At 39.5% G+C, this 27588-nt stretch overlaps 1 protein-coding gene across 6 annotated transcripts in view; it reads right to left on the reverse strand.

The window, feature by feature from the left end:
• ADAMTSL1 (ADAMTS like 1) overlaps positions 1-27588 on the reverse strand; it is a 1019582-nt gene that overhangs the window by 432266 nt on the left and 559728 nt on the right. For 5 of the 6 annotated variants that reach the window (XM_067041438.1, XM_067041439.1, XM_059072941.2 and 2 more), the window contains one exon: positions 4291-4418. In XM_067041438.1, the coding sequence (XP_066897539.1) occupies positions 4291-4418 (128 nt within the window). Of the gene's footprint in view, positions 1-4290; positions 4419-26051; positions 26110-27588 lie in introns of those variants that run through there. The other variant, XM_067041441.1, reaches the window with a different exon arrangement.

A 27588-nucleotide genomic window follows, 5' to 3' on the forward strand; every position in this document is an offset into this window, starting at 1 on the left:
TATTGTATTAATTTATTGATCCATAGTATTAATTAGTCTAGAGATTAATTTGGCATTTCAGAAAGTGAAAAAAGGTCATAAAAGACCTTTAAATCTTCAGCCACCAATGCAAAGGCTGACACTACACTTAAGATTATCAGCTGACTCACTGCTATCTTTTTTTTTTTTCTAAAAGATATCTGCACCACCATGTTCAGTGCAGCATTATTTTTTTTTAACATCTTTATTGGAGTATAATTGCTGTACAATGGTGTGTTAGTTTCTGCTGTATAACAAAGTGAATCAGCTATACATATACATATATCTCCATATCCCCTCCCTCTTGCATCTCCCTCCCACCCTCCCTATCCCATACCTCTAGGTGGTCAAAAAGCACTGAGCTGATCTCCCTGTGCTATGCGGCTGCTTCCCACTAGCTATCTATTTTACATTTGATAGTATATATAAGTCCATGCCACTCTCTCACTTCATCCCAGCTTACTCGTCCCCCTCCCTGTGTCCTCAAGTCCATTCTCTACATCTGTGTCTTTATTCCTGTCCTGCCCCTCGGTCCTTCAGAACCATTTTCTTTTTTTTTTAGATTCCATATATATGTGTTAGCATACGGTATTTGTTTTTCTCTTTCTGACTTACTTCACTCTGTATGACAGACTCTAGGTCCATCCACCTCACTACAAATAACTCAATTTCGTTTCTTTTTATGTCTGAGTAAATGAGCTGCAGTTTACACCTTTGACCTTGATCTTGGCACAGACCTAATATAGGGGTACATGTGATGTTAGACACATTATTCTTAAGTGCCTTATGCATCTGGAACTCCTTTCAGGCAAAAAGCTAAATGACCTGGCTGAAGACAAACCTAGAGCTCTCAGAGACACATCTCTAGTATCAAATTTTTTAAAAATATGCTTAAGTCATTTAGGTTGCAGAAGGATCATTTCCACAAAACAACATACCATACGAGGTCAACCAGACAAATGAATTTGCTAAAAATATGATTTCAGAGTATTTAGTGGGAGAGGTGGAAAACTGGAGAGAGAAGCAGCAGCTTCTCAAGGTAGTTGGTACACTGTTTAATTCATGTGTAATAAAACAAAGGACCATCATAAAGTACAAGTAGGTAGAGTCTGTTTTTCAATTTAAAAAAATAAAAGCAGACATTATACACCACTTGGTGATCAGCAACAATTGCATTATTAGAGTTACTCAATGAAACCTAATGGGATCTTACAGAAATTAGCAAAAGTTGTAGAAAAAATTTTATACAGTACCTTCCTTTATTGCTCAAATCAAATTTGCAGCAAAAGGCAATAATCAATGCTGCAATATCAGAAACTGGGAAAATCAAGCACTGCTTACTTTCTGTGAGCCTAGAAAAAAGACAGGGGAGAAGCCAAGGAAAGGATTCTGCTCAGTATCTCCCTGGATAAGGGCTGTTTTCCCAGCATTAAGTACTGCCAGTTGAGAATGAAGGATTTTATATTTAATGTTTGTTTATATTTTCACTGTGCTTTGCCTCCACTGATTTTTTTTTTTTCCCCAAAAGATCACTCAGAGAAGATGTTCTATACTCAGGGGATTAACCAAGCCTCCTCTAAGCTCCCAATCCATCAGGGAACATACTTAACTCCAGAAGTTGAGCCACTGTCATCTATTCCATAAAATCTGACTATTTTAGCTTCCATTACAGTTCTATCATATTGGGAATAGAATAATTATTATCTGATATCAGACATAAATGTGACCTATGAGATCATATCACCAGGGCTAGAAAATGGGCCTGGCAGGTTAACTCAGCAGGTGGATGGGAGTTACTTGGGTTGAATTGGAATGCTGACCATTACATTACAACACACATTCTAGTTACCTGCTGGGCCTCTAGAGACATATACATTCATAACCTCTGACCTTTCCAAGAGTTATAAGGTGACTAAATTGAATTTGGATGCCTACATATGGAGATATGAGAGAAAACTCATTAAGTCCATTAACCATTAGAAATGAATTGCCACAGAAGACCATCCATGGTAGATTGCCAAAATGGTCCCAATTCTTTACCTCCCCTACATCGCATGGCTTTCCTTGTAACATTTTTGCTCTCGCACATTGACTTTGGACCTGGCTAGGTAACTTAGTTTGGCCAATGTACATCTTTAAAAAAAATTATGACAGGACTATTTATCTGTGCCCGACATATACTTTGACACCATTCTTCAACTGGGCTTGTGTTGTGAAGTGACTTTATGCTGAACTGTACTGATTCTGGTTCTCTTGAGAAAAACAACATAGGTTGATTCAGCTGTGCGGTCACTTCTTTTATTATTTCTTTATGTTCTTACCAGATCTGGAAATGCCATCTGTTTGAAGATTTTTTTTCTTTTTCTTCAAATCCCTAAAGAATCGGTGGTCCACTTCTCTCCCCATTCTTTTTTACTTCCTATCCACACCAGTATGAGTTTACTGAATGTGTTTTTTCAATATTTGAGAGTCAAATAGGGACATATATACATTCATAATTTACATTCTACTTTTTCAGTTCATTATAAGTAGATGACAGCCCTGACCCAAGTAGATGACACTGATACCTCCCATAGTATCTTAATAAAATCCTAACAACTGGAGCCTTAATTTACTAGGTGACAAAAATGGTAGTTTTGAATATCACAAGACATCAATATTTGATGATTTGCCAGATGACAGACTTTCACTTGTGGTTTTAATTCATTCCTGAAGTTGTTTCTCACTCAGTGCAAGGTTTTCACAATGTAACATTCACATCACTGAGCCAATGTGAAAGTTCCCATACATTTCTTACCAGCTTTGTGAGATACATGTTTTGGCTCATCCCTAGAGAATATTCAAGCATGCTTACTTGGGCAAACTACATAATAGGAACATTCCAAATTTGTACCTTTTGGCTTTACTAATGTGTGTTTATTATCAGTTATGCTCCACAGTGCTATCAGCATGTAGCATCATGTAGTACAGATTTAGGAAGTTTTTGATATTCATGATTAAGAGAACAGGTAAATCATTAGGATGAAAGGTCTATTCTTTCTTATTGGTTCACAGATCTGGTTTGATACGAAGCTGGCCTCCAATGAAGACAGACAAACTCGCTAGTGGATCCAACCAACAGACTGATCTCTGGTATCTTTCAAGATATGCCCTTTGGCCATTTTCCCCCGGGTATGTTATTTCCACTGGGGCCTCTCTGAAACCAAAATAATATCTAGTTATCAATGGATTCAGTGAAGAAACATCTATTGAGCTCTTAATATCTCTCAGACCCTGTGCAGACCTGGGGGATATGGAAAAAAGTAAGACCTGGACCCTGATTTCAAGAAATTCTCACTCTTATTAGACTAAGTTGACATTTTCCTGAAACTATATCTCACCACTTTCTGCTGTTCATGAAAAGTCTAGAAGAATCAGCAGATGCATAACCTTTTCTTCTTCTGTTTCATGTTTCATTTATAATATATAGTAATTTTGATCAAACCTCTTCCTTGCCACATATAACACTTTTCACTGTCTAATAAAATCTTTCATTAAAAATTTTTACCATAGTACTTTGTATTTTATAGTTTGGAGAAAAATCTAGTCATAGACCACACAGGTCAAGAAGCAGTTTTGAATTATTATTCTTCTTCTAAGTAAAGACTTTTCATTCTAACACCTCCAGCCTTTTCCTTTCAGCTTAGGAACTGTTAGCCACTCTTACTTCCCCTTTCATCATCTCTCCCAGTGTTCATGCCCCAATTTCCACTGCAGTTTCTATTCTTCCAAATCTCATAATATGTAAAACTCATCATTCAGGAAACTGAATGACCTTGGGGAACTTCTGGCCATTACAACATCTAAAGAAACCAAATCAATATATCCTTTATTTGCAAACTACTTGGTAACATTGGAATCCAACATAATATGCTATTAACATTAATATTTTTGTTATTATTGTCACCATAATTAAGATGGTACCAAAAGTATAATATATTATGGAGCTATAGATGCTAGATCCATTTCTAATAATAAATTTTCCTTCCAGTTCTAACATGAAAACAGATAAGAAAATTTGCTTGGTGAATGAGATAAATTCTATATTGCTTATCATATAAGGATATCTAAATACTTAGCTGGAGATGGTCATATTTAATTCTTTGGACCTTCCTTTCATTCCTTCATCTGGATTTGTGTGCAACAAAATGCCCTGCGTTTCTCCAAAAGTATGCCTCCAACCTGCTCCCTCGGGGCCTTGCAAAAGCCCCAGGCTGTGGGTTCAGGACTTACTTGCTGCTGAGGCAGCGCCTCAGCGAGTAGGAGGCCCCTCCACCGCAGGTGCGTGAGCACTCACTCCACGGGCCCCAGGCATCCCACAGGCCGTCCCGGTCCTCCTCAGAGCGTGCGGTCCTGGAGCTCTGTGAGGAATGAGAGGATGGTCAGTATGAGTCCTCAGTGAACATGGAAATGTGCATCCTAAAGCGTGGGTGCTCTGTGTGTCTGTACATGCTGGCCTTGCTGAGAATGAAGATGGGTTCAGATTCTCAGATTCTTTCCAATTTAATACTGTGCATATGTTTAGGGAGAGGGATATTTGAGTTCAAGGACCCTGGGCTGTGACTGAAAACGGCAAGGGACTGCATTTATGGGAGTGAACAGAAAAAGGTGGCCAGAAATAAGAATCAGGGTCAGAGTAAGATAGATTGCACTGAAGTCACAGTTTTGCCCAGGGTTCATGAGTTTACTCTTTTGTTGCTTTGTGAGGAGAGAAGCTGCACTCAGAGATGTTTCTGCTCTGAAAAGATTGACATGTGTGTACCAGCACTGCTTTCTAAAATTTAACGTTTTATACAACTGACTTTTTTTTTTTTAATGAAGTAGCATCATTCCTAGTTTTCAGATGTGTTAATGAGAATAATTGCATGAAGTAACTTCAGTAATGCAAGGATTGGCTCCAAACAGACAGATTTGCTTGTTATTGACAGACTTCCTAGTGAAATCTGCATTTACTGTAAGGAAAATTGTTATGTGTAGGTCTCCATGTAGTACTTCACATTTCTTAGAAGAGTTAAAGAGAAAATTTGTGCCAGTTATATAATAGAATAATAATAATAGTTAATAGAACAGGTTCTGAAGTTAGAAACTGCCTGGGTTTGGATATGGATTCTGTTTTTTAAGTAATTATATGTCCTTGTACAAGTAACTTACCACCTCCTTGCACTTCAATTTCCCTTTCTATAAAATGGGGATAATATTATAACCATGACACTACATCCATCTATGTGCATGTACCCCCCCCCCCACACACACACACTGTAGAAAGACTAGTCATGCAAACTAAACTTAGGACTAGTTTCAGAGTAAATCACAAATAAGTATTACCTATAATTATTATGTTATTATAAATTGAGAATGTGTCACATATGTACATTGACAGTTGTATTAGTCTGCTCATGTTGCCATAACAAAATACCAGCCTGGGTGTTTTAAACAATAAAAATTTATTTTTCCACAGTTCTGGAGTCAAAGTCTGAGACCAGGATGCCAGCATGGTTGGCTCCCAGTGAAGACTTTCCCTTTGGGTTGCAGATGGCTTCTTTGTCACTATGTGGTCACATGACCTCCACTTTATGTGAGTAAGAAAGGGAGAGCAAGCTCACTGGTATCTCTTGTTAGAAGGGCACTAATCTCATCATGAGGGCCCCACCCTCACCACCTCATCTAACCCTAATTATCTCCTAAAGGCTCCATCTTCAAATAACATCACATTGGGCAGGAGGGCTTCAACATATGAATTTGGGGGGGGATACAACTCAGCCCATGGCAAGAGTTCTACAAATAGCTAGTGTAAACTGTGGCCAAGTTACTTTACTGAATAAACCAAGTGATACCTGTATAGTAAAGGTGGTATCGCTTCATGTCAATAACATACACATGACAAATTGTTAAAATTTCAAAACTATTTATATTTGGAAAAAGCAAACTGTAAAGAAATTGTGCATGATAGGCAATATGACAGTTCATCTTCAGTTTTTTCTCTAAGGAGAGAGCATAGGCAGTGTATAATACTGGAAGAGCATGGAATACAGAGGCGACAGGAGGGTAACCTCTTAGAAAGCATTGTGAGAACTTGAGATGATTCAAGTAAAATGACCAGCATATAGTAGGCTCTATAAATGGTTAGCCCTTAAAGACTTTCTCACGCCCTATCTAGTTATACTCAAGGCTATGTCATCCAATTAGGAGGAGCTCCTGAAAAAGAAAAGCACATTGTTTCACCCCTAGAAAATTATTTATTTTGCAGTAATGGGATTCTTTATAAATATGTTGCTATGGGGCTCATTTGTCAAATTGACTACTCCTTGGAACTTTTACAGCCTGTATAAATGGAGCCACAAACCTGGCCTTAGAGTATTATATCAAGGATTGTCTAGCTGGTGCATGCTATATTTAGAGTCCTAAATAATTTGAAATAAGCAGTAAGATAGATAGTGGTTAGAAGTAGAGACTACAGACATACTCAGCCTGGAGTGGAATATTGGCTCCAGAGCCTCCCAGCTGTGATGTTCTTGTGCTTCGCTTTTCTTATCATAGAATGGAGATAATAAAACTATCTACATCACTGAGACATTGTGAGGATTAAAATAGTTAATATATAAAAAGCACATAAGGCAGAAACAATCCAAATGTCCATGGGGGGATGAATGGATAAACAAAATACGCTATAGTCATACAATGGAATATTATTCAGCCTTAAAAAGGAAGGGAATTCTGACACATGCTCAACATGGATAAACCAAGGACATTATGCTAATTGAAGTAAGCTAGATACAAAAGGATGAATATTATATGATTTCACTTACAGGAGGTACCTAGAGTAGTCAAATTCATAAAGACAGAAAGTCGAATGGTGGTTGCTAGGGGTTGGGGGGAGGGGGGAATGGGGAGTTATTGTTTAATGGATACAGAATTTCAATTTGGTAAGAAAATAATTCTGGAGATCGATGGCGGTGATGGCCGCATAACAATGTGAATGTATTTACTGCTGCTTAACTGTACACTTAAAAATGAGTAAGACAGTATATTTTATGTTATATATACTATGCCACAATAAAAACAAACTCATATACACATTTTAAAAAGCTCATAGGGGGCTTCCCTGCTGGAGCAGTGGTTGAGAGTCCGCCTGCCGATGCAGGGGACACGGGTTCGTGCCCTGGTCCGGGAAGATCCCACATGCCGCGGAGCGGCTGGGCCCAAGAGCCATGGTGGCTGAGCCTGCACCTCCGGAGCCTGTGCTCCGCAGCGGGAGAGGCCACAGCAGTGAGAGGCCCGCGTACCGCAAAAAAAAAAAAAAAAAAAAAAAAAAAAAAAAAAAAAAAAAGCTCATAGGGCCTAAATAATAAATACTATGTAAGCATTTGATGCTATTATTAACATTATTATTTAATATTACTTATTAACATCATGGGTAGCAGCGCTTTTCTTTTTTTCTGCTGAGCTTAGTTGAAACACTGCACTATGTAAGGTTCATCTTTCTTAAAACCCTGACTTTCCCACAGCAGAACCTTCCAGTCTCCTGCCACATGACACTGACCTGGTGATATGACCTGCCAGGAGCTTGAGGTTCCTATAAAATGCAGCATTGAATAGGAAACAGAAACACATTGGTTACCCCCAAACCTGTCCTTTCTAAAGGAAGTATTTACTGAGCTCCAAAGCCTGGTTTTTAGGGTTAATAAAACCAATCTCTAATCACAGCAATACGGGGTACTCTGTTTCCAAGCTTCATACACTAGTGAGGGAGGAAAGACCCTTTGCCATTTAAATATACATACCGAGTCTCTTGCTCACCCAGTAAAGTCATTCCTCAGATTTTTAAAAAGTTTATTGTGCACCTCCTGGCTCCTGTTTTGTTTGCTCTGTGTGACTGGAAGATGGTTCTGTTGAGAGAGTATTTGCCTGATGCAGTAATTATTTCCGTGACACACATGCATTGTACAATGCAATTTCCCTTATTTTATTAAAATTCAATCTGACTGAGATGAAAACCGGCATCACAAATGCTAGCCTACATGAAGTAATTAAACTAAGCAAGATGAGTGATTACAAATTATGATACTATCCAATTACTACAACTGAAAAAAAAAATTCCACATGCGGCATTCACATGTGAACTCTACTTCCATGTGAGGTAAGAACACCAGAAGGCCAAATCCTGCAGCAGTTTCTCTCTGGCAGCTCTCTGGATAAGATATTTAGGAAATAATGTATGGCTGAGATTTGGTTTTTCTAGAGAAGCAAATTGTTTCAAACTCTGTGCTAAAGTTGCTTGATATTTTTCAAGTGCCTTGTCTGGAGAGGCACTAAAATGGCTCTAAGGTGAGGGTTCACTGACTAAACATCTTACCTCATCACCAGTTACAAGTTTCCACACAACTAGACATATTAGGTGCCCACATGTCTCTGAAGGACATTGCATGCTAGCCCAGAAGAAAGTCATGGACCTATTCCTTAAACTGGAACAAACTCCAACTTTTCTTTAACCAGCAGAATAAACATAATTCATTTCAACTGAATTCATGTTTAATGTTAGAGAAAGTAATTTTCCTCCTCTTTAACTGTGCCGGATTTTTACATCTATAACCAGAAATGACATTTCAGCAATGCCTTGAAGGTCATTTAAGACGTAGAAGCATTTGCTTATTACAGTTGTTAAGAGGGCCTTCATTATATATAACTTTTGTGCTTAGTCCAGGTGGGGCCCATGTTTATTACTCTCTTATTGTGGAATGTGCATTCCACTTCACAGTAGCATTTTTTAAAAAGTGTAAACTTTGAATTGCATCTAGGAATAAAAACTGAAGCAGAAGAAAACAAGAATAGACAATGAGTTGCCTAGAGGCAATGCTTCTGAAACCAAAATTCTAAGTTTTCCCATTACATCCCAACCAATGTTTCTTGATTTGATTTCCATCACATTAACCTAATATTTTAATGTCAATGTCTCAGAAACAAGGTCATGAATGTTATAAAAACACAGTCATCAAGAGGTTATTCCTGATCACTGCTAGAATTTTCAGCAACAGTGTCAGGTGAGACGATGGTCTTTAGCTACTAATTGACAGAGAACTAAAGTGCAACCATTAAATTCTGTATGTAAGCCAAGGTTCTACCAATAGGAGATTGATCAGAAAAGGTCAAAACTGCATCTGATATTGAACTTGAGGGGAAAGCCCATTATAAATTTCCTTCTTAGTATAGCACTTATTTTTTTCTATATTCACTGGCTGGGCTAGAATGGATAACTGGCAGCTCCTTTGAGTCGACATTTCAGAAATCTAGTGAACACTGAGAGGAGAAAGGCCTGAGTCTTGATTCTATAATCCTATGAAAATCAAATACTTCCCTTGAGTTACTCAATTTAGAAAAAGTCTAGCTATTTCTAGATCTTTGGTGCCACATGATGACCTTTGAATACAGCACTGATGATGACTCCTAAATCAACTACAGTTGACCCTTTAACACTTGGGGGTGAAGGGTGCTGACCTGCACTCAATTGAAAATCTAGTGTAACTTATGGCCAGCCCTCTCTACCCGCAGTTCCTCCATATCCACAGGCCATGTAGAGCTACAGTCTTTACTATTGAAAAAATCTGATATAAGTGGAGCCACGCACTTCAAACCTGAGTTGTTTATGGGTCAACTGTAGTTTCTTGTTAGAAAATTCAGCCATCAACTTCTCAGTTTCCATCCACCCTTGCTCCTGGTCAGTTAAGTGACTCTAAGCCTCAGTCCATGCCAACTGCATGAAATATAGACTGTGGCCGACATCACTGTATACCTCCTAGGAATATTCGAAGAAGATTAGAAGAGTTTCTCTAAATCCATCAACCTCAGAATGGTGTCATTTTCTCGCCATTACTGCTTATCTACACGTGGTTTTAATCTGATCATTTTCTGGTTAATTTCAGAGGCAATTGCAGCAACCAAGTCCCAGGTGAACAGCTTTAAGCGTGACAGCCACAAGTAGTTAACACATAGTAATCACATGAAGCAATAGTTTCCCTGCATCTCACAGCATAGACACTTAACCTCAGAATGACCTCCTTTATCCAGAACCCTCTTCCACTGGAACCTGAACAGGTCATCAAAGACTTAGGAAAGATATTGTAGGACGAAGCACAAATTAGCAATAAGAAGACAGTTATATCTACTCAGAGATACATACACAGAGTATTTGGAAAATATTTTTTCCAAATGTTGTTAACAAGAGGTCAAGTTATACAGAACAAAATGAAAACGAAAGTAGGTTCTAAGGAAATGGATGATAGGTTTTTGTAGAATTGAAGTCTTATAGCAAATGAAGTTATCTTATAAGCAAAGTGTTTTTCAGACATCAACAGATCCTCAAAAGTAGCAAAATGGGTAATGGGGTGAATGGAAGAGTGGTTCTTACTCTTTAAAAATCAGCAAGGAGGTTTTCCTCTTCCCCCAGACAGACAGCATTTAGCTTAAGCCATCTGGACCTGTGTATGTGACTGTACTAAATGGATGTCACACACCTCGAAATTAAAAAGGTGGGGGGAGCAACTCCTCCAGTGATGAGAGAACCATTTTTCCTGTGGTGTGCCCATGCAATGTGGAGAAATCTATAAACAGGAACATCCCATCTGTGTACCAAGCTTTGGAAATGAATCTGCAGACTTCATTTTGAGCTTCCCTACATCAGGTCCCTATAAATCTTACCTAATCCTTGGCTCCTTTAAGAACTTGGAATCCGGGTTCTGCCGCCAACTGTACATGGTAGGAGCTGTGATGCTCTGCTCCTGAGAGCTTACAGACGTTAAGCAGTAACTGGGCTCTTGTAAAAGTCCATTAGCTTTTTGATGTACTTTCTTAAAGAGTAGGGTGTGTGGATGGATACTGAGGCATGCGCCTTCCCAGATATTTGCTGCTGGCTTTGCTGAGGAAATTTGGATCATCTGGTTCTTATCACAGCTGCACTGCTGGGGGATACGATGAGCTGCCTGTGAAACAGTGCACAGTCTTTCAGAGGCCACTACGTGAAGCCTGTCCCTTGCTACTGAGGAGAAAAGTCAGTTCTGTAACAGGGTGGAAAAGCTATCTAGGCCACAGCAGGACTTTTGGGTACCTCTTCTCCTTTTCCTTTTGCTGGGTCCATGCATGCACACACAGGTGCCCCTTTCACATTGCTGTTAGGGCACCTAGCTGCACCTAAACCTAGGAGGTGGGTGGTGAGGGGAAAATGTTGGGATTTATTAAGTACCTATGTGCCAGGAAGTATGCTAGAATTTACATGGATGATCGTATTTAATCTTCAAGATGAGCCATGTCAGGTAGGAGAAGTTTTTCCTATTTTATCAATAAGAAAATTCAGGCTCAGAGAGGTTGAACACCTCGCATCAAGGTACAGGAGAAAAAGCTCAGGCTTGGGGGTGGGACAGACCTTCCTAGTCATATGTTAGTAAACTTGACGAGAGCCCTTTGTCGGATCTCTTTGAGCCTCGGTTTCACCATCTATGAAATGGGGATATTAATGCTTCTCTTCTTAGGCTGATGGTGAAGATTAACTGGGAAATCATATGTAAGGTGCCTAGTGTAGTTTCTAGCATGTTGGTGTTAATTATTTCATCTCTCCACTCAGGTCACAAACATTTGCCCCCCTGCCCCACTTCCCTCTCCCCTTGCCAAGTCACACAGCTAGTACCTGGTGGGACCACGTTGGTTTGTTTGTTTTAACATGTTTATTGGAGTATAATTGCTTTACAGTGTTGTGTTAGTTTCTGCTGTATAACAAAATGAATCAGCTATATGCATACGTGTATCTACATATCCCCTCCCTCTTGCATCTCCCTCCCACCCTCCCTATCCCACCCCTCTAGGTGGTCGCAAAGTGCCAAGCTGATCTCCCTGTGCTATGCGGCTGCTTCCCACTAGCTATCTATTTTACATTTGGTAGTGTATATATGTCCATGCCACTCTCTCACTTACTCACAGCTTACACTTCCCCCTCCCCATGTCCTCAAGTCCACTCTCTACGTCTGCATCTTTTTTCCTGTCCTGCCCCTAGGTTCATCAGAACTAATTTTTGTTTTGAGATTCCATATATATGTGTTAGCATATGGTATTTGTTTTTCTCTTTCTGACTTATTTCACTCTGTATGACAGACTCTAGGTTCATCCACCTCACTTCAAATAACTCAACTTCGTTTCTTTTTATGGCTGAGTAAATAAATGTGCCACATCTTCTTTAACCATTCATCTGTCAGTCAACACTTAGGTTGCTTCCATGTCCTAGCTACTATAAATAGGGTTGCAATGAACACTGTGGTAATGACTCTTTTTGAACTATGGGTTTCTCGGGGTATATGCCCAGTAGTGGGATTGCTGGGTCGTATGGTAGTTCTATTTTTAGTTTTTTAAGGAACCTCCATACTGTTCTCCATAGTGGCTGTATCAATTTACATTTCCACCAACAGTGCAAGAGGGTTCCCTTTTCTCCACACCCTTTCCAGCATTTATTGTTTGTAGATTTTTTGATGATGGCCATTTTGACTGGTGTGAGGTGATACCTCATTGCAGTTTTGATTTGCATTTCTCTAATGATTAGTGATGTTGAGCATCCTTTCATGTGTTCGTTGGCAATCTGTATATCTTCTTTAGAGAAATGTCTATTTAGGTTTTCTGCCCTTTTTTGGATTGGGTTGTTTGTTCTTTTGATATTGAGCTGCATGAGCTACTTGTAAACTTTGGAGATTAATCCTTTGTCAGTTGCTTCATTTGCAAATATTTTCTCCCATTCTGAGGGTTTGTCTTTTTGTCTTGCTTATGGTTTCCTTTGCTGTGCAAAAGCTTCTAAGTTTCACTAGGTCCCATTTATTTTTATTTCCATTTCTATAGGAGGTGGGTCAAAAAGGATCTTGCTGTGAGTTATGTCACAGAGTGTTCTGCCTATGTTTTCCTCTAAGAGTTTTATAGTGTCTGGCCTTACATGTAGGTCTTTAATCCATTTTGAGTTTATTTTTGTGAATGGTGTTAGGGAGTATTCTAATTTCATTCTTTTACATGTAGCTGTCCAGTTTTCCGAGCAGCACTTATTGAAGAGGCTGTCTTTTCTCCACTGTATATTCTTGCCTCCTTTATCAAAGATAAGGTGACAGAGTCAAGGTGGTGTATGAGGAGGATGTGGAATTCGTGTCTCCCCACAACTAAGGCACCTACCAGGCACCGGTGGGGGACCATGCCCACCTAAGGGGACGGGAGGAACCCCCAGAGACCGACGATCTCTCCTTTTGGCTTGTTCCCCCCCACCACCTTTTTTTTTTTCTTTTTTCTGTTGTGGTTTTATTTTACCTTGTTGCAGTTGTTTCAATTATAGCTTTATTTTTCTAATTTTATTTTTTCTTTCTTTCTTTCTTTCTTTTTTTTTTGTAATCATGAAGCTTGTGGGATCTTGGTTCCCAGGCCAGAGGTCAGGCCCTAGCTCCTGTGGTGGGAGCTCCGAGTCCAAACCGCTGGACTAACAGAGAACCTCAGACCCCAGGGCATATCAATTGGAGTGAGGCCTCCCAGAGGGCCTCATCTCAGCACCAAGACCCAGCTCTATCCAACTGCCTGCAAACTCCAGTGCTGGACGTCTCAGACCAAACAACCAGTAACACAGGAATACAGCACCACGCATTAAAAATAAAAAAAAAAAAAAAAGTCAAAAAAATATGTTACAGACGAAGGAGCATGGTAAAAACCTACAAAACCAAATAAATGAAGACAAAATAGACAAACTATCTGAAAAAGAATTCAGAGTAATGATAGTAAAGATGATCCAAAATCTCAGAAACAGAATGGAGAAAATACAAGAAACATTTAACAAGGATCTAGAACAAGGAAAGAGCAAACAGTGATGAACAACACAATTACTGAAATTAAAAATACTCTAGAAGGAATCAATAACAGAATAACTGAGGCAGAAGAACGGATAAGTTAGCTGGAAGATAAAATGGTGGAAATAACTGCCAGGGAGCAGAATAAAGAAAAAAGAATGAAAAGAATTGAGGACAGTCTCAGAGACCTCTGGGACAACATTAAACACACCAACATTCGAATTACAGAGGTCCCAGAAGAAGAAGAGGAAAAGAAAGGGTCTGAGAAAATATTTGAAGAGATTATAGTCGAAAACTTCCCTAACATGGGAAAGGAAATAGTCAATCAAGTCCCAGAAGCACATATAGTACCATACAGGATAAACCCAAAGAGAAATACACCGAGACACATATTAATCAAACTATCAAAAATTAAATACAAAGAAAAAGTATTAAAAGCAGCAAGGGAAAAGCAACAAATAACATACAAGGGAATCCCCATAAGGTTAACAGCTGATCTTTCGGCAGAAACTCTGCAAGCCAGAAGGGACTGGCAGGACATATTTAAAGTGATGAAACAGAAAAACCTACAACCAAGATTACTCTACCCAGCAAGGATCTCATTCAAATTTGACAGAGAAATTAAAACCTTTACAGATAAGCAAAAGTTAAGAGAATTCAGCACCACCAAACCAGCTCTACAACAAATGCTAAAGGAACTTCTCTAGGCAGGAAACACAAGAGAAGGAAAAGACCTATAAAAACAAACCCCAAACAATTAAGAAAATGGTAATAGGAACATATATATCAATAATTACCTTAAATGTAAATGGATTAAATGCTCCAACCAAAAGACATAGACTGGCTGTATGTATACAAAAACAACACCTGTACATATGTTGTCTACAAGAGACCCACTTCAGACCTAGGGACATATACAGACTGAAAGTGAGGGGATGGAAAAAGATATTCCATGCAAATGGAAATCAAAAGAAAGCTGGAGTAGCAATTCTCATATCAGACAAAATACACTTTTAAATAAAGATTATTACAAGAGACAAAGAAGGCCACTACATAATGATCAAGGGATCAATCCAAGAAGAAGATATGACCATTGTAAATATTTATGCACCCAATATAGGAGCACCTGAATACATAAGGCAAATGCTAACAGCCATAAAAGGGGAAATCGACAGTAACACAATCATAGTAGGGGACTTTAACACCCCACTTTCACCAAAGGACCAGGTTTTATACTTATAATCTAACCATCTTTTTTGTGCTGCCTGGCTTCCAATTTTGACCTTCCTTTCCATTTTAGACATCATTTTATCAGTACACAGTTTCTTAAAATAGAATGACAAGCACTAATGTTGTTGCTTTTCTTGTGAAAAATGATTTTGTCCTCAGCATCCTTTCTCAATCTAGGAATAACAACTTGGAGATGGAATTAAGACAGCTTCATTACTTTTTAGGAAATGAAAGCCTGCCTCTGCTCAATGTCAAATGCTTCAGGAAGATTTTCATTTCAGAACGAGGGTAACTTGATTTGTTTGTATTCCATCCAAGGCCCAGGCTGGATTACATCTCATCTCGGAAACTGCTGAGAAACCTCTGGGCATTTTGGAAGGCTCAACCAGAACACAACTTCACAGCCAGCTGAATTCAAATCAATAATTGCTGATATGAGCAAAGATTAGTATTCAGGAAATTTTTGACTGGTCATGGAGTATTTTGAGCCAGTTTATCTCAAGGAAAGGCCTAGTAAAATATTCTATCACTGTCAGTTTCTACTACTTTAAAAGCATAAACTTCACAAATAGAAAGACTCTGCTTTGTTGTAATGCTGATAGAATATTAACATAAATACTACTATACATTTCTTTTTCTGAGAGATTTCAAACACGTTTGGATGAAAACCTATATATACATATGTATATTTATGTGTATACATATACATGTATGTAGATTATGTATATACACATATACATATGTGAGTGTATATGTATGTATATGTGTGTGTGTGTGTATATATATATATATATATATATATATATATATATATATCTTCCAGACACATTTTCTGAGAGAGTCTGGAAGATTTAAAGAGATTTTCTAGTAGAAAGAGCCTGTCAGTCTGGTTTTCTTTTTTCCACTGTAATAATTTTCTTTTTAATAACAACTGTAGCAGCCAAACTCCTAAACCTAAGGGCCGCTCAATTAGGAATAGAAGGCTGAAACTGGTAATTCCATTTCTTTTACAAAAGAAAATTGGACAATAGGAGAATTGTATGCTGTATAAACTGCAGTCATTTAAAAAAAAATCATCTATTCCCATGTTTGCACTGACCGTCATTACTTCCATGGCCTTTGCACTGTATGGATATTTTGAAGCCATTCTTCTATTTCTCCTCAATTGTGAAACTTAAGCCATTTACCTGGAGTTCTAAAACTGAAGGTCCTCTTCCTGGTTGCTGTTTTTTCTAAGAAAGAAAAAATCTCCAGTGGAAAATAATCTATAGGCCAAGCACCAAGGAAAACAGTGACGAGTCATCTCCTGGGGCGTCCACACCCCTCCACTCCCCAAAACAGGCATATTTGAAAACCCCCCTCAAATGAAATTCCTTCTTCTGCTCTTTCTGTGAATTCCTGACTTCCTGGTGAGCCAGTTAGAAGTTTCAGTTTCCGTTTCCATCTCATCTAACCTGAGCTCTGTCCAAACTGCAACTCCCATCAGCCATACTTTCTGCAGCACAGGCAAATTTTGCTGCAATGCATTTACAAAACATCTGTAGAACTAATGAAACATCAGAGGCTCTGGAAAGCACATGTTGGTGTTTGGAATCAATGGAGAAAGAATTCCTGACAGAGAAAATACTCACTTTGTGATTCCTTAAGAAAACTGGAAAGTTAATAGATTAATATGGCTTAGAGTTTGCTGAACAAAAACCCCAAACTGCAATTGATAATAGAGAAGCTGGAAGAAATGACTAGTTTACTTCATGCAACAATCAAGCCTTTGGTTTTAGGAGAACTTTCCTAACTCTTCTGTGGTTGACCATGGTGCCATCTGAGCCAAGAAAGAAAATTTGCTGAAATGGTTCTGAATGAACTTCCAGAGGACTTTGGGAGTGTAATTTACGTTCCTTTCTGACACTCATGATTGGGTCCTTTCTCTCTCAAGTGCCATTCAGATACTGTGGGATGAATGTTTGGAATCAAAATCTAAAACATTCTCTCTGACACAATATTATATTTTCTTCTTTCCTACATTCTTTTTCCTACTTTTGCTCATATTAAATTCCCTTTACCCAGAAAAAGTATTAGAATGATAAGCTCTTACTATCTCAATATTTTAATTTGAAATTATTTGATGTTGCATCCATGCATTATCAATTTGCAAGGATACATGAAACCGAAAACAAGACTTTGTAGCTCTTTAGGGTGATCATTTTACATAACAATGATCTTCCCAGTTAGACTGTAAACTTGCTGAAGGCAGGAATTATGCTTTCTATTTTTGAACTACCTACTATTGGCATTGCAATAATTCCTATGCATGCCATTTAAAAGAAAATGTAATAGATGTGGACAAATATTTAAGAGAGGGTGAAAGGCTTTGGAAGTATGTTTTGTTTTAAATCTTTGATTACTCATTTACTTGTCATCTGTTTCTTAAAAACATACATAGGATATGCAATGAGCACAGGAGTGGGGGTGGGGAGGGGGGAGCTGGAAGGGGGTAAGGAGGGGGGAGGGAGGGGGAGGGAGGGGGAAGGAGGGAGAGAGAGAGAGAGGGAGAGAGAGGGAAAGGGAGAGAGAGAGAGAGGGAGAGAGAGGGAAAGGGAGAGAGAGAGAGAGAGAGAGAAAGAAATATCTAGGTACTTAAAATTTCCAAGTGGTTTCAAGTTCTGGGACTTTATTCTTTTCTTCAGTTCAAATGCATACCACCACCCACCCTCCTCCACACTAGGAGATAAATTTTGTCAAAACACTGCACCTATGACTCAGATCCATTTTTAAAAGCAACAGCTCTCTCAATTACCATATCTCTGTATCTTCAACAGACAACATTCCCTCTAGTTTTAACCTGAAACTGTAGCTATAGGTAGCAGCTTGAATAATTGGAACAGTTTCAGAGTTTTGCAGGTTGGCAGTAAATCATTTTGAGGGTCTATTTATGGTCCTGATAACCCTTTTCCATCATTAAAGTAAAGCAAACCAACCCGGCGTCCCAGCAATCCAGAAGCACCATAATTGCTTAATGTAGATTCACGCCAATCATCAGCAGATTTCCTTCACATCTACACCTGACTCAACACTCAAGGACAACACTCAACATGGGCCAGGAAGCCTTGTAAGCAAGGCATAGGTGGTAACCAGCAAGTTAACTTGCTGCTTTGGAATGACTGTCTCCCATCCATGTGTACCAATTTCAACAGCTCTCTATTTGATTCTCAGCACCTTCCAGTAGGTATCAGCAGAGCTCACTACCGCATAGCCCTCTGCCTCTTGGGTTATGGAAGAACCTGTTGCTTTCTCATGGATCTTAAGTTCTAATCCTGCATGCTTATGTTTCCTTTATAATCTACTGAGGAAGTGAGATAAACAACAACAAAATATCTGACTGCTCAACATTCTCTGCATTTAATCAGATACCAAGTCTCATCACTTCCACTTCTGAAATGTCTCTCTTCCACTCCCACCCTCTCCAATCCCTGCTTTCACTGCCTTAATTCTGGTTCCAGCATTTCATGCCTGGCGTTTTGCAATAGGCTTCCCATCTGATTTGCTGACCCCAGCCTCTCCACCCACCAGTCTGTCCTCCACATTGCTGCCAATTACCTTTCTAGAATGCAGAGCTAAAGTTCACTCCCTAAAGGTGTTCTGTGGTTCTACTGCCTGCCTAGAGCTGGTGGCATCAAGTAATAGATTTCAGATGGGCTGTGAGGACTCAGAAACTGTATGCAACATTTTTGGTGTATGTGTGTCATTATCATGCTTCTGGAAAAAGGATTCATAGCTTTCATCACATTCTCCAAAAAAGGTTAAGAACCACTGAGTATAAGATAAAGTACAAATTATTACAGTGGCATACAACATCCTTCCTAACTTGACCCTAAATCAATGTTCTAGACTCATTTCTGTTGCTCCTGATCACTCACATCCTTGACACTCCAGTGACAGGGCACTGCTGCTCAGTCAGACAAGCTGGTTGGACACCTGTGATATTCTGTTCATGAGCCTACTGTGGCCTAGATTGCCTTCCTCTCCATGTTCCTTGCATCCTTTTCTTTCTTCGACTTGTGTACTTCTGCTCCTGCAGCTCTCACGCCATCTTCTAGTGCAATGTTCTCTAATCTCCAGGTAGAATCAACACTGCCTCTCCTGTGTACTCTGAACATACTGCTAGGACTTGATACACATGGCTATTTTAGCATTTGTCAGCCACTGTACTGTAGTTACGTATTTATACACCTATCCCAAAGCATGGACAGTGTGTTTCTTAAGGGCCATGACAAAGATGAACATGCCTTTGTACCCCCCAGTGCCTCATAGAACACCGGGCATGTAATCGGTCTCAGTGAATGAATAATTAACACAAGGCAGGCCAGGACAAGTTGTAGTTGAGTGTCTAATTCATAACTGATGTCAGCTTTCACTCTCATTTGTATACATTCAGATTCTCTGAAGACAGAGGTGGGAAATATATATGCAGAAACTGCAGATAAGTAAGGGAATGGAAGAGGAAAAAAATTAATCTGACGCATGGAAGAAAAAGATGATCACATTTCTGCTTCTTCACATGTCTTTTTATGCCAACTTGAAATTTACCCAAAATGTTAAAAGCTGATTAACCTGTCACATCTTGCCTTAATTTAGCCTAATTCAAATCCTAGATGCTCATCTGCCAAAGAATCCTCATCACTGAGTAAACAATAGTCAGTCCTTCTGCAACACCTGGGAAGCAGCACTTTGTGGAGATGAGTGTGCTGGGTTGAGGAGGGAACAAGGATGGGTGGGTGAGGGAGTCCTGACTTGATCAAAGGCATAGGCCTCTACCAACAGAAAAGTAAAAAAAGATGAATTAAGTTGTACTGTCATTAAATTGTATTGTCATTAATTAAATTGTATTTTCATTAATTAAATTGTATTTTCATCAAATTTTGTCAAAGGGAATTCCCTTTGACATCCCTAATTTCCAAAACAGGGTTTGATACAGAGATCAATGTTCAATGCATGTGTAGTGTTTAACTGACTTTTTTGTGAGCAATATTAATTTTACAATGTATCACAGAACAGATATGGATAATACTGATGGCAAAATTTCTAAAGAGGGACACAGACTGGGGGGCAGGACTTGGTCATTGTGGGATTTGGGGCCAGATACTTTCTGAAACATCCCTAGCCATAAATATGTCTACAATTCTAAATGAGCCTATCTCATTTAAGCATATTTACAAATAAATTTTCTAACTTGGCGATGAGACCTGAACATTTGCTCAATTTAACTCAAGATTGCTATACAAATTGTTTAAAAAATAAAAGTTCAAAGTATGAAAATGTTGACAGTACTAAATTGCTAAGTGAAATTCAAGTAGAGATGATTCTACAGCTTCAGCTGTAAGAATCGTTTCATTAAAAGTAATTCTTGAAACAAAGAATCTCTAATGGGGACTCCTTTCCTTTACAATACAATTATCAGCAACCAGAACCTCTGTCAAATCACTGTGACTCCTGAATAATAATAATAAAAAAACTAAACTATACACTGTATTTTTGTTGATAAATGTGTATTATTTAATTATTTAAAAATCACTAAGTACTGGTAAGCAAAAATTTCCCAAATGATGAGATAAAAGTTAGCTTTATATGATGGTTTTCAGTTTCTATATTGACTTATTTCCTATCCAGGTGGTAAAGAATAATGGTTTTTCATTTTATGCTCTTTCTACTAAAGGCTGTGTCAGTAATTTTTTTTTTTTTTTTTTTTTTTTGCGGTATGCGGGCCTCTCACTGTTGTGGCCTCTCCCGTTGCGGAGCACAGGCTCCGGACGCGCAGGCCCAGCAGCCATGGCTCACGGGCTCAGCCGCTCCGCGGCATGTGGGATCCTCCCGGACCAGGGCACGAACCCGTGTCTCCTGCATCGGCAGGCGGACTCTCAACCACTGCGCCACCAGGGAAGCCCTGTGTCAGTAATTTTCATGACATAATTTATTTTGTATCAAAACAGAAACTGCTATTGTGGTTCTCTACGAGTATAACTCCTAGTGGTTATTTTAAAAGATATTCTGATTTCTAGATATATTTTCAACATATTATTAAGTCCTTTATCAGTAACAGTTGAGAGTCAGTAACCTTCATACAGCTTTCGCTGTGTTAACTACAGCAATGAGGGCAGACGTTCCCTAGTGAAACGATGCTGTCTTTCATAAATAGCCTACAATTTTTCTTTAATACTGTAGGGAATAGACTGTAGAATAAGTCCCTTATTTTAAATCACTGCAAGAAAGACTTTGGTTTTCTAAAAGGACTTGTCTTTCTCAGTCAATTATAGTTTGTCATTATTTGTAAACAATACTGATCTACTTAAATTGAGATTGAATATAATACTGGTGATTAAAGACATATATACCAGTTGTCTCTTTCTATCTCCCAGTCAAGTTCATGAAAAGTATTTGCGTTTCTGAGCTGGCTAAATTCCCTGTACTGTTAGCATTTTGAAATAATAGTTGAAAAATATCAGTCAGTATTGTATACATGGGAAGTAATGCAGTCTTTCATTTGTAAATTAAATGACAATATCTAGGAGCCATTAGTGAAAACTTTTATAAATGTTTATTAGCGTATGAAACATAATATGGTTTCTGTGATTCTCATGAGCCCTTCTCTGACCCTCAGTGCTTGATAAAGTAAAATACAGTTTCCCTGAGAATTCATAAAACTTAATTTTTGCTTTCAATTTGTTTTCAGCAAGAGGAATTCTTTTTCCTTCACCATCATTCAATGTTATTTAATGGTAGGGATAATATTTGTATGCATTGCATTAATCATGGTTAGCAATGTGAAAAGTTGATAGGCTGATGCTTCAAGTAATGTTATAATCACTAAAATGCCTCAGGAATATATTAAAATGGGTCTTGGCTACAGACAATATCAAGATTGCCGAGATGCACCACAGGCATCTTTTTTAAAGCCTGTTTTGTAATAAGCAGAGAAAGTGAAGGTGCTAAATCATGGTTTACTACCCCACTGGCCTCACAGCCTGTCTGTCTCTGGTGCTGGGCCTCAGAAATCAATTTCACACACTGAGGCTATCATCATTCTTTGAGCTATTAAGATGAGAGCACTTTCTCCTCTTTTTATTAAAACAACCTCACTTTTATCTCAGGGCTCCAGCTTTGTGCTTTCCTGCCTTTACTTTCCACTTTGTTAGTAGTAAGCGTTCAATCGTCTTCTGCCTCCTTTCCTTTCACTTCTAAACTTCTTGAAAGGCTAATCCATGCCCACTGCACCCAGTTCCTCAATACTCCCAATTTCTTTAGCGCTTCGTCATCTGCCTTCTGCCCTGCCACTTGAGTGATGTGGCTCCTCTGAAATTCATCAGGAGCCTGTAACTCACCACATCCGGGGACCTTCCCTCAGACCTTCCTGTGGGACGTGATCCCCTGGCTTTGCTGGCAGTGACTCCTGGCCGGTTTCTCCCCTGCCTTTTCTTACTCATCCTGACTAGTAAATGCTGGAATCCTCAAGATTCTTTCCTTGGGCCCCTGCTCTTCTTTCTACCCTCCTGTTGATCTCACCCACTCTCCCTTGCCTGCACTCTTCTCTTTGTAGATGAGAGACAAAAACAACTCTACCCCAATCTCCAGGTTTCTGTTTCGACTCACCTGGACGCCTCTGTAGTACCTTAAACTCAACATGTCCAAAACCAAATTCAATATTTGGGTCCCCAATCCTTCCTTTAGCAGCCCTTCCTCTTAACCCAGTTACAGATATATAAACATTTCTATAAAACGTTCCCCCTACCTTCAGCCTCTCCATCCTCCACCTCAACCCAGCCTACCCACCCAACCACACACATATACCCAAACAATTACCTGTACTAGATATTTTACTTTGGTGATGTACCTCCTTTCAGGTTCCTCTTTTCCATTCCAGCTGCCAGTGCCCTAAATCAGATTCTTCTTACTGTCATCTATATAATACACAATTGGTACCTCTGGCTGCTTCCAGTCTGGCAGATCGGTTCCCCTGCAGCATGGCTCTCCGTGTGTCAGAACAACCAAAGACAACGTTGGAATGGTGGTCTGGGAGAGGGCCTTGAGTTCCAGCTGAGGGATTGTTCCTTAAGTAGACTGACAGCTGAAGCCAATGAAGGCTTTTGAGCAGGGCATGATATGATGGGGGTTTTACAGTTTTCAAAGTGCTTACACATATTTGTTTGATCCTTATAATATCCCTATAGCAGGCATAGCAGGTTTATGGGCATTTTAGAAAAAAAGAGACTACTAAGGTTGGCAGATAGAGAGTGCTATAAAAAGGATAAGAGAGAAATCCACCTTACAACCACTTCCCCAACAGGTAAGTGGATTTTAGAATCTCTTGATGTCTAACTAAGTAAGTGGTATAAGGAGAGATAAGAGTCAGTCAGTCATCTGGACAGGAATTAAACTTAGCTGTTTGAGGAAAGCTGGGGACCATAAGACCGGATACTTAATCTATTACAGTGGCCATCCAGAAAAAGAAAATAAAGAAAATAAAAGATTATGTGACTAGTATATGCAGAAGACTGGATACCCTCAGAGTATCCGTTTTTTTTTTTTCTTCAAATCAGGCTCAGAAAGGTTCTAATTTCTATCTTGTACAAAATGTGCATGGTTCCTCTTTCTGAATAAAAAATTTATGCATTCAAATGGCTGATAGATTAGACTTCAGGTTACACTACACCCTATTAACTGGAAGAGTTCCAGGTCTCTTTGTGCATGCTACCTAACATAATAGGAAAATCATCTTCCCATTATACATCATAATCCTCCCTTTCTTTTTTACTTTGTCTCTCCCTCACATACACGAACGTATTTACAATTTACAAAGTGCGTTCACATCAACTGTATGAATTATTGGAACTGGTATAGCATCTCTATTTTAGGGAAGAGGGTCTCCTAAGTTTTTTTGTTTATTTTTTTTGAGGTGGAGAGGGTTCTATAAAATATCTTCAAATGAGACAAATCCCCTAACAGGTGAGAGGTGTTTAGAATCTTTTAAATATGCAGTTGGATCAATGGCTATCAACTCTGACTGCATACTCAAATTACCTGGGAACTCAAGAAAAATCGCCCATGTCTGAGCCCTACCCCAGACCACCTGAATCTGAATCTCTTATGGGAGGGAGCCTGGAGGCTGCCCAGACATTTTTAGTTCTCAGTTCCTACAGTAATTTGGATGCAGGGGAGGGTTAGAACCCTGAATTAGGCAAGCGTTTACAAGTGAACTCACAGTGTGACTTTTTCGAACCTACCTTTATCCTTATTCTGTTTTATACTCCCTGGTTTCAACAGACTCCAGACCTCCTCCTGCTCATTAAAAAGGAATCTTAGTTTTTCTTCTCAGTCCTTTTCTTTGAGATAACATGGGAGACTCCAGTTACCAAACAAAGCTGTCAGCTGCCCTGAATCCAGGAAAAGACGAGATTGGTTTCTGGGAATGAGATAGAAAATTTCAGCCTTGTAGGAAGGGAGTAATGAAACCTTCTGATGTTTATTGTGCACTTGCTACATGTGTTAGGTATTGGGCTCAGTAGGTTGCATGGCTCATTTGATTAATTTCACAATGATCCTTTGAGGTAGATGCTGTTGTTGGTCCCTGTTTTGCAGATAAGGAAACTGAGACACAGAAAATAATAGGAAGGTTACACTGGTGGAGCCAGGATTTGAGTCCAGGCAGTTGGGCTCAAGAATTCCTGCTCTCAACAACTACACCAGTGAGCCTCAAACTCCTGTTTATCAGGATCACCTGGAGAGCTAAAAACAAGTACACAGAGGCCCAGGCCCGTTGAAGTAAGCAAGAGTCTCCTGGGCCTTCATAATTTTAATAGGTGCTCAGCTGATTCTGATATTGACCGAAGATCAGCAGCTACCACATTATACTATATTGTTTACAGGTAAAAAAAACTGAGGGACATTTAGATTAAGAAGAAAAGAGATCTTCAGTAAGGGGGCTTTGACCTTTTTATGGGACAGAAGTAAGTTGAGCTCAAGGTACAAACTCTCAATGTCTCAGACTGGCAAGCAAAGACAGGAGCCATCTGCATCAGAGGATTGTGAACGGAGGAGAGGGTCGGGGGTCCATAATCCTATTTCTGTAACTGAATCTCAAGCTTTGCTCCCATCGTTTAGACACAGGAAAGACCCTGGTACACCATTCCACCGAATCCAAGATGACACAGATAGAAGTCACATTATTTTATGTACCATTAAGAATAAAAAAAAGAGCCATCCATTAAACAGTGAACTGCTGTCAATTATAAGATGCATCAAAGTTTCTAAAATCAGAAAAAATATGTATCTTAGGATCCTTGAAATACAGTACAAGCCGTGAACTCTAAAGAATTTGGTTCTGAAACCGTGGAAATCACTCAGCAAGTTGGGGAGGCCCCTGCTAACAGTCCAAATAACATAGTTCCAACACCAGGGAAAATAGCCTGTACTGCATATTTGAATATAATTTGTTTGCTATAAGAATTGAGTACATGTACACTAAAAGTAGAGGAATTCATGCCACCTTTTAGGTTTTAGTACTCAGTTTTCCTATCTATACAAGGATGTGGTAAGGCTTATCTGAGATGACATAGAAACAAGAAGCACAGTACCTAGCACATAGGAAGACACTAAAAATCACATTTTCCCCCTTTGCTAAGTCTGACAAGATTTCTGTGTCGTTTGCAGTCAAGTTGGGGGAAGAAGGAAGGAAAGGAAAAGTAGTAAATGTCCAAAATTAGAATGAAAGTCAGAGGACCATACGTTTTAAAACATAAATACCTGTTTGATGCTGTTCCAAAGTAAGTCTACTTTATGAGGTGAGGCCAAGCTATAATCAATTCTGTAATAACGCTGAGTAAATTGGAGACTATTCCTAATTAGGAGAAGAAGAAATGATATACCCACAGGATTCCAGTGGCTGATTAAAAATCTGACGCTCTGGGCTTCCCTGGTGGCGCAGTGGTTGAGAGTCTGCCTGCCGATGCAGAGGACATGGGTGTGTGCCCTGGTCCGGGAAGATCCCACATGCCGCGGAGCGGCTGGGCCCGTGAGCCATGGCTGCTGGGCCTGCGCGTCTGGAGCCTGTGCTCCGCAACGGGAGAGGCCACAACAGTGAGAGGCCCGCGTACCGAAAAAAAAAAAAAAAAATCTGATGCCTTAGCAACTGGATTCATAAAGAAAAAATATAAAGAATATAATTATGTGACATTTAACTCACACTTTCTTTAATAAAATTTGTGGGTTATTTTTTTCAGTCACATTATGCTTTTAGTACAAAATGATGAATTGATGAATTTCAGATACGGCTTGCTTTTTTTCTGAAGACCACAATTACTATTCCATCAGAGTAGCTAACTTAAATTTAGACACTGAATGCGGCATCTTTTACTGGAGTTTCAGTTGCTTTCAAAGGGAACTCCGCATGTGGAGCCCGCTTTAGATAATGTGGAGCGCTGCAAGAATTAGGGCAAAGATATTTGCTGGCTTCCCGTGGAAAGATTCATGACTGTGACATGAATAAGAGTTGAATAAAGCACTGTCTGGTGAGAAAACAGATAAATAACCACAAGTGGGAAAACACTGCCGTCTCTGAGGACAATAATCACCCCAAAGTACAAAAATGACGCCCCACAATGGCCTTTGTGTTATGTGAGGTCATACAGCTTTCCAAAAAGTGCAGGAGTGCCCCCTTTGAAATAGCCTATATGTATTTGGAAAGGTTCACTGAGAGTGAATAAAGGGTTAAGTCACAGCAGTGTGGCAATCTCTTCAGAAAGGTTGAGCCTGAATTCTCCCTTTCCTGAGAGAATGACAGAAAGTTCTTCAGGTTTTAAAGACTGAGACATTTGTTACTCCAGAAGGCCTTTTATAATTTAGTAAAAAAAAAAATCTCTGACTGTAGGGAAGGGATTGAACAGGGAAGTCTTGAATAAAATGATTCACTCCTTCGCGCATTCCTTCTGCATACAATTGAGCACCTACTCAGTGCCAGAGTACAGGCTGTCTGCTGAGCTGGGGGGCCTAAAGAGCACACAGCTGGTGCTATAAGAGCCTCTGAGCCCAGAGAACCGCAGGGCTTTTTCCTGCAAGTGACTATGTAGCCGTACAGGTGGATCTTTCCCCCTCTTTTCCATCACTGGGGCTGCTGCTGTCTTCATGGCTTCTCACTATCAGTGGTGTCATAATCAAATGGCCTTCCAGCCTCCACTCTCGGGGTCTCTCCATTCTGTGCGGCCAGCACAGCTGTCTTCCTAAAACACAAACTTGGGCCAAAGCTCTCAGGCATGGCATGCCAGGCCCTGCAGGAGCTGTGTATGCTCTGGCCACTGGGATTCACTCACTGCTCCTTGGACTCAACTTTTTTTCCTTCTTCTGTGCCTCTGCCCGTGCAGGCCCCTCTGCCTAATGCCCCCTCTCCCTCTCTTGTCTACCCGGTGAAACT

The sequence above is a fragment of the Kogia breviceps genome, chromosome 8 (assembly GCF_026419965.1).
Source record: "Kogia breviceps isolate mKogBre1 chromosome 8, mKogBre1 haplotype 1, whole genome shotgun sequence".
Taxonomy (NCBI): Eukaryota; Metazoa; Chordata; class Mammalia; order Artiodactyla; family Physeteridae; genus Kogia; species Kogia breviceps.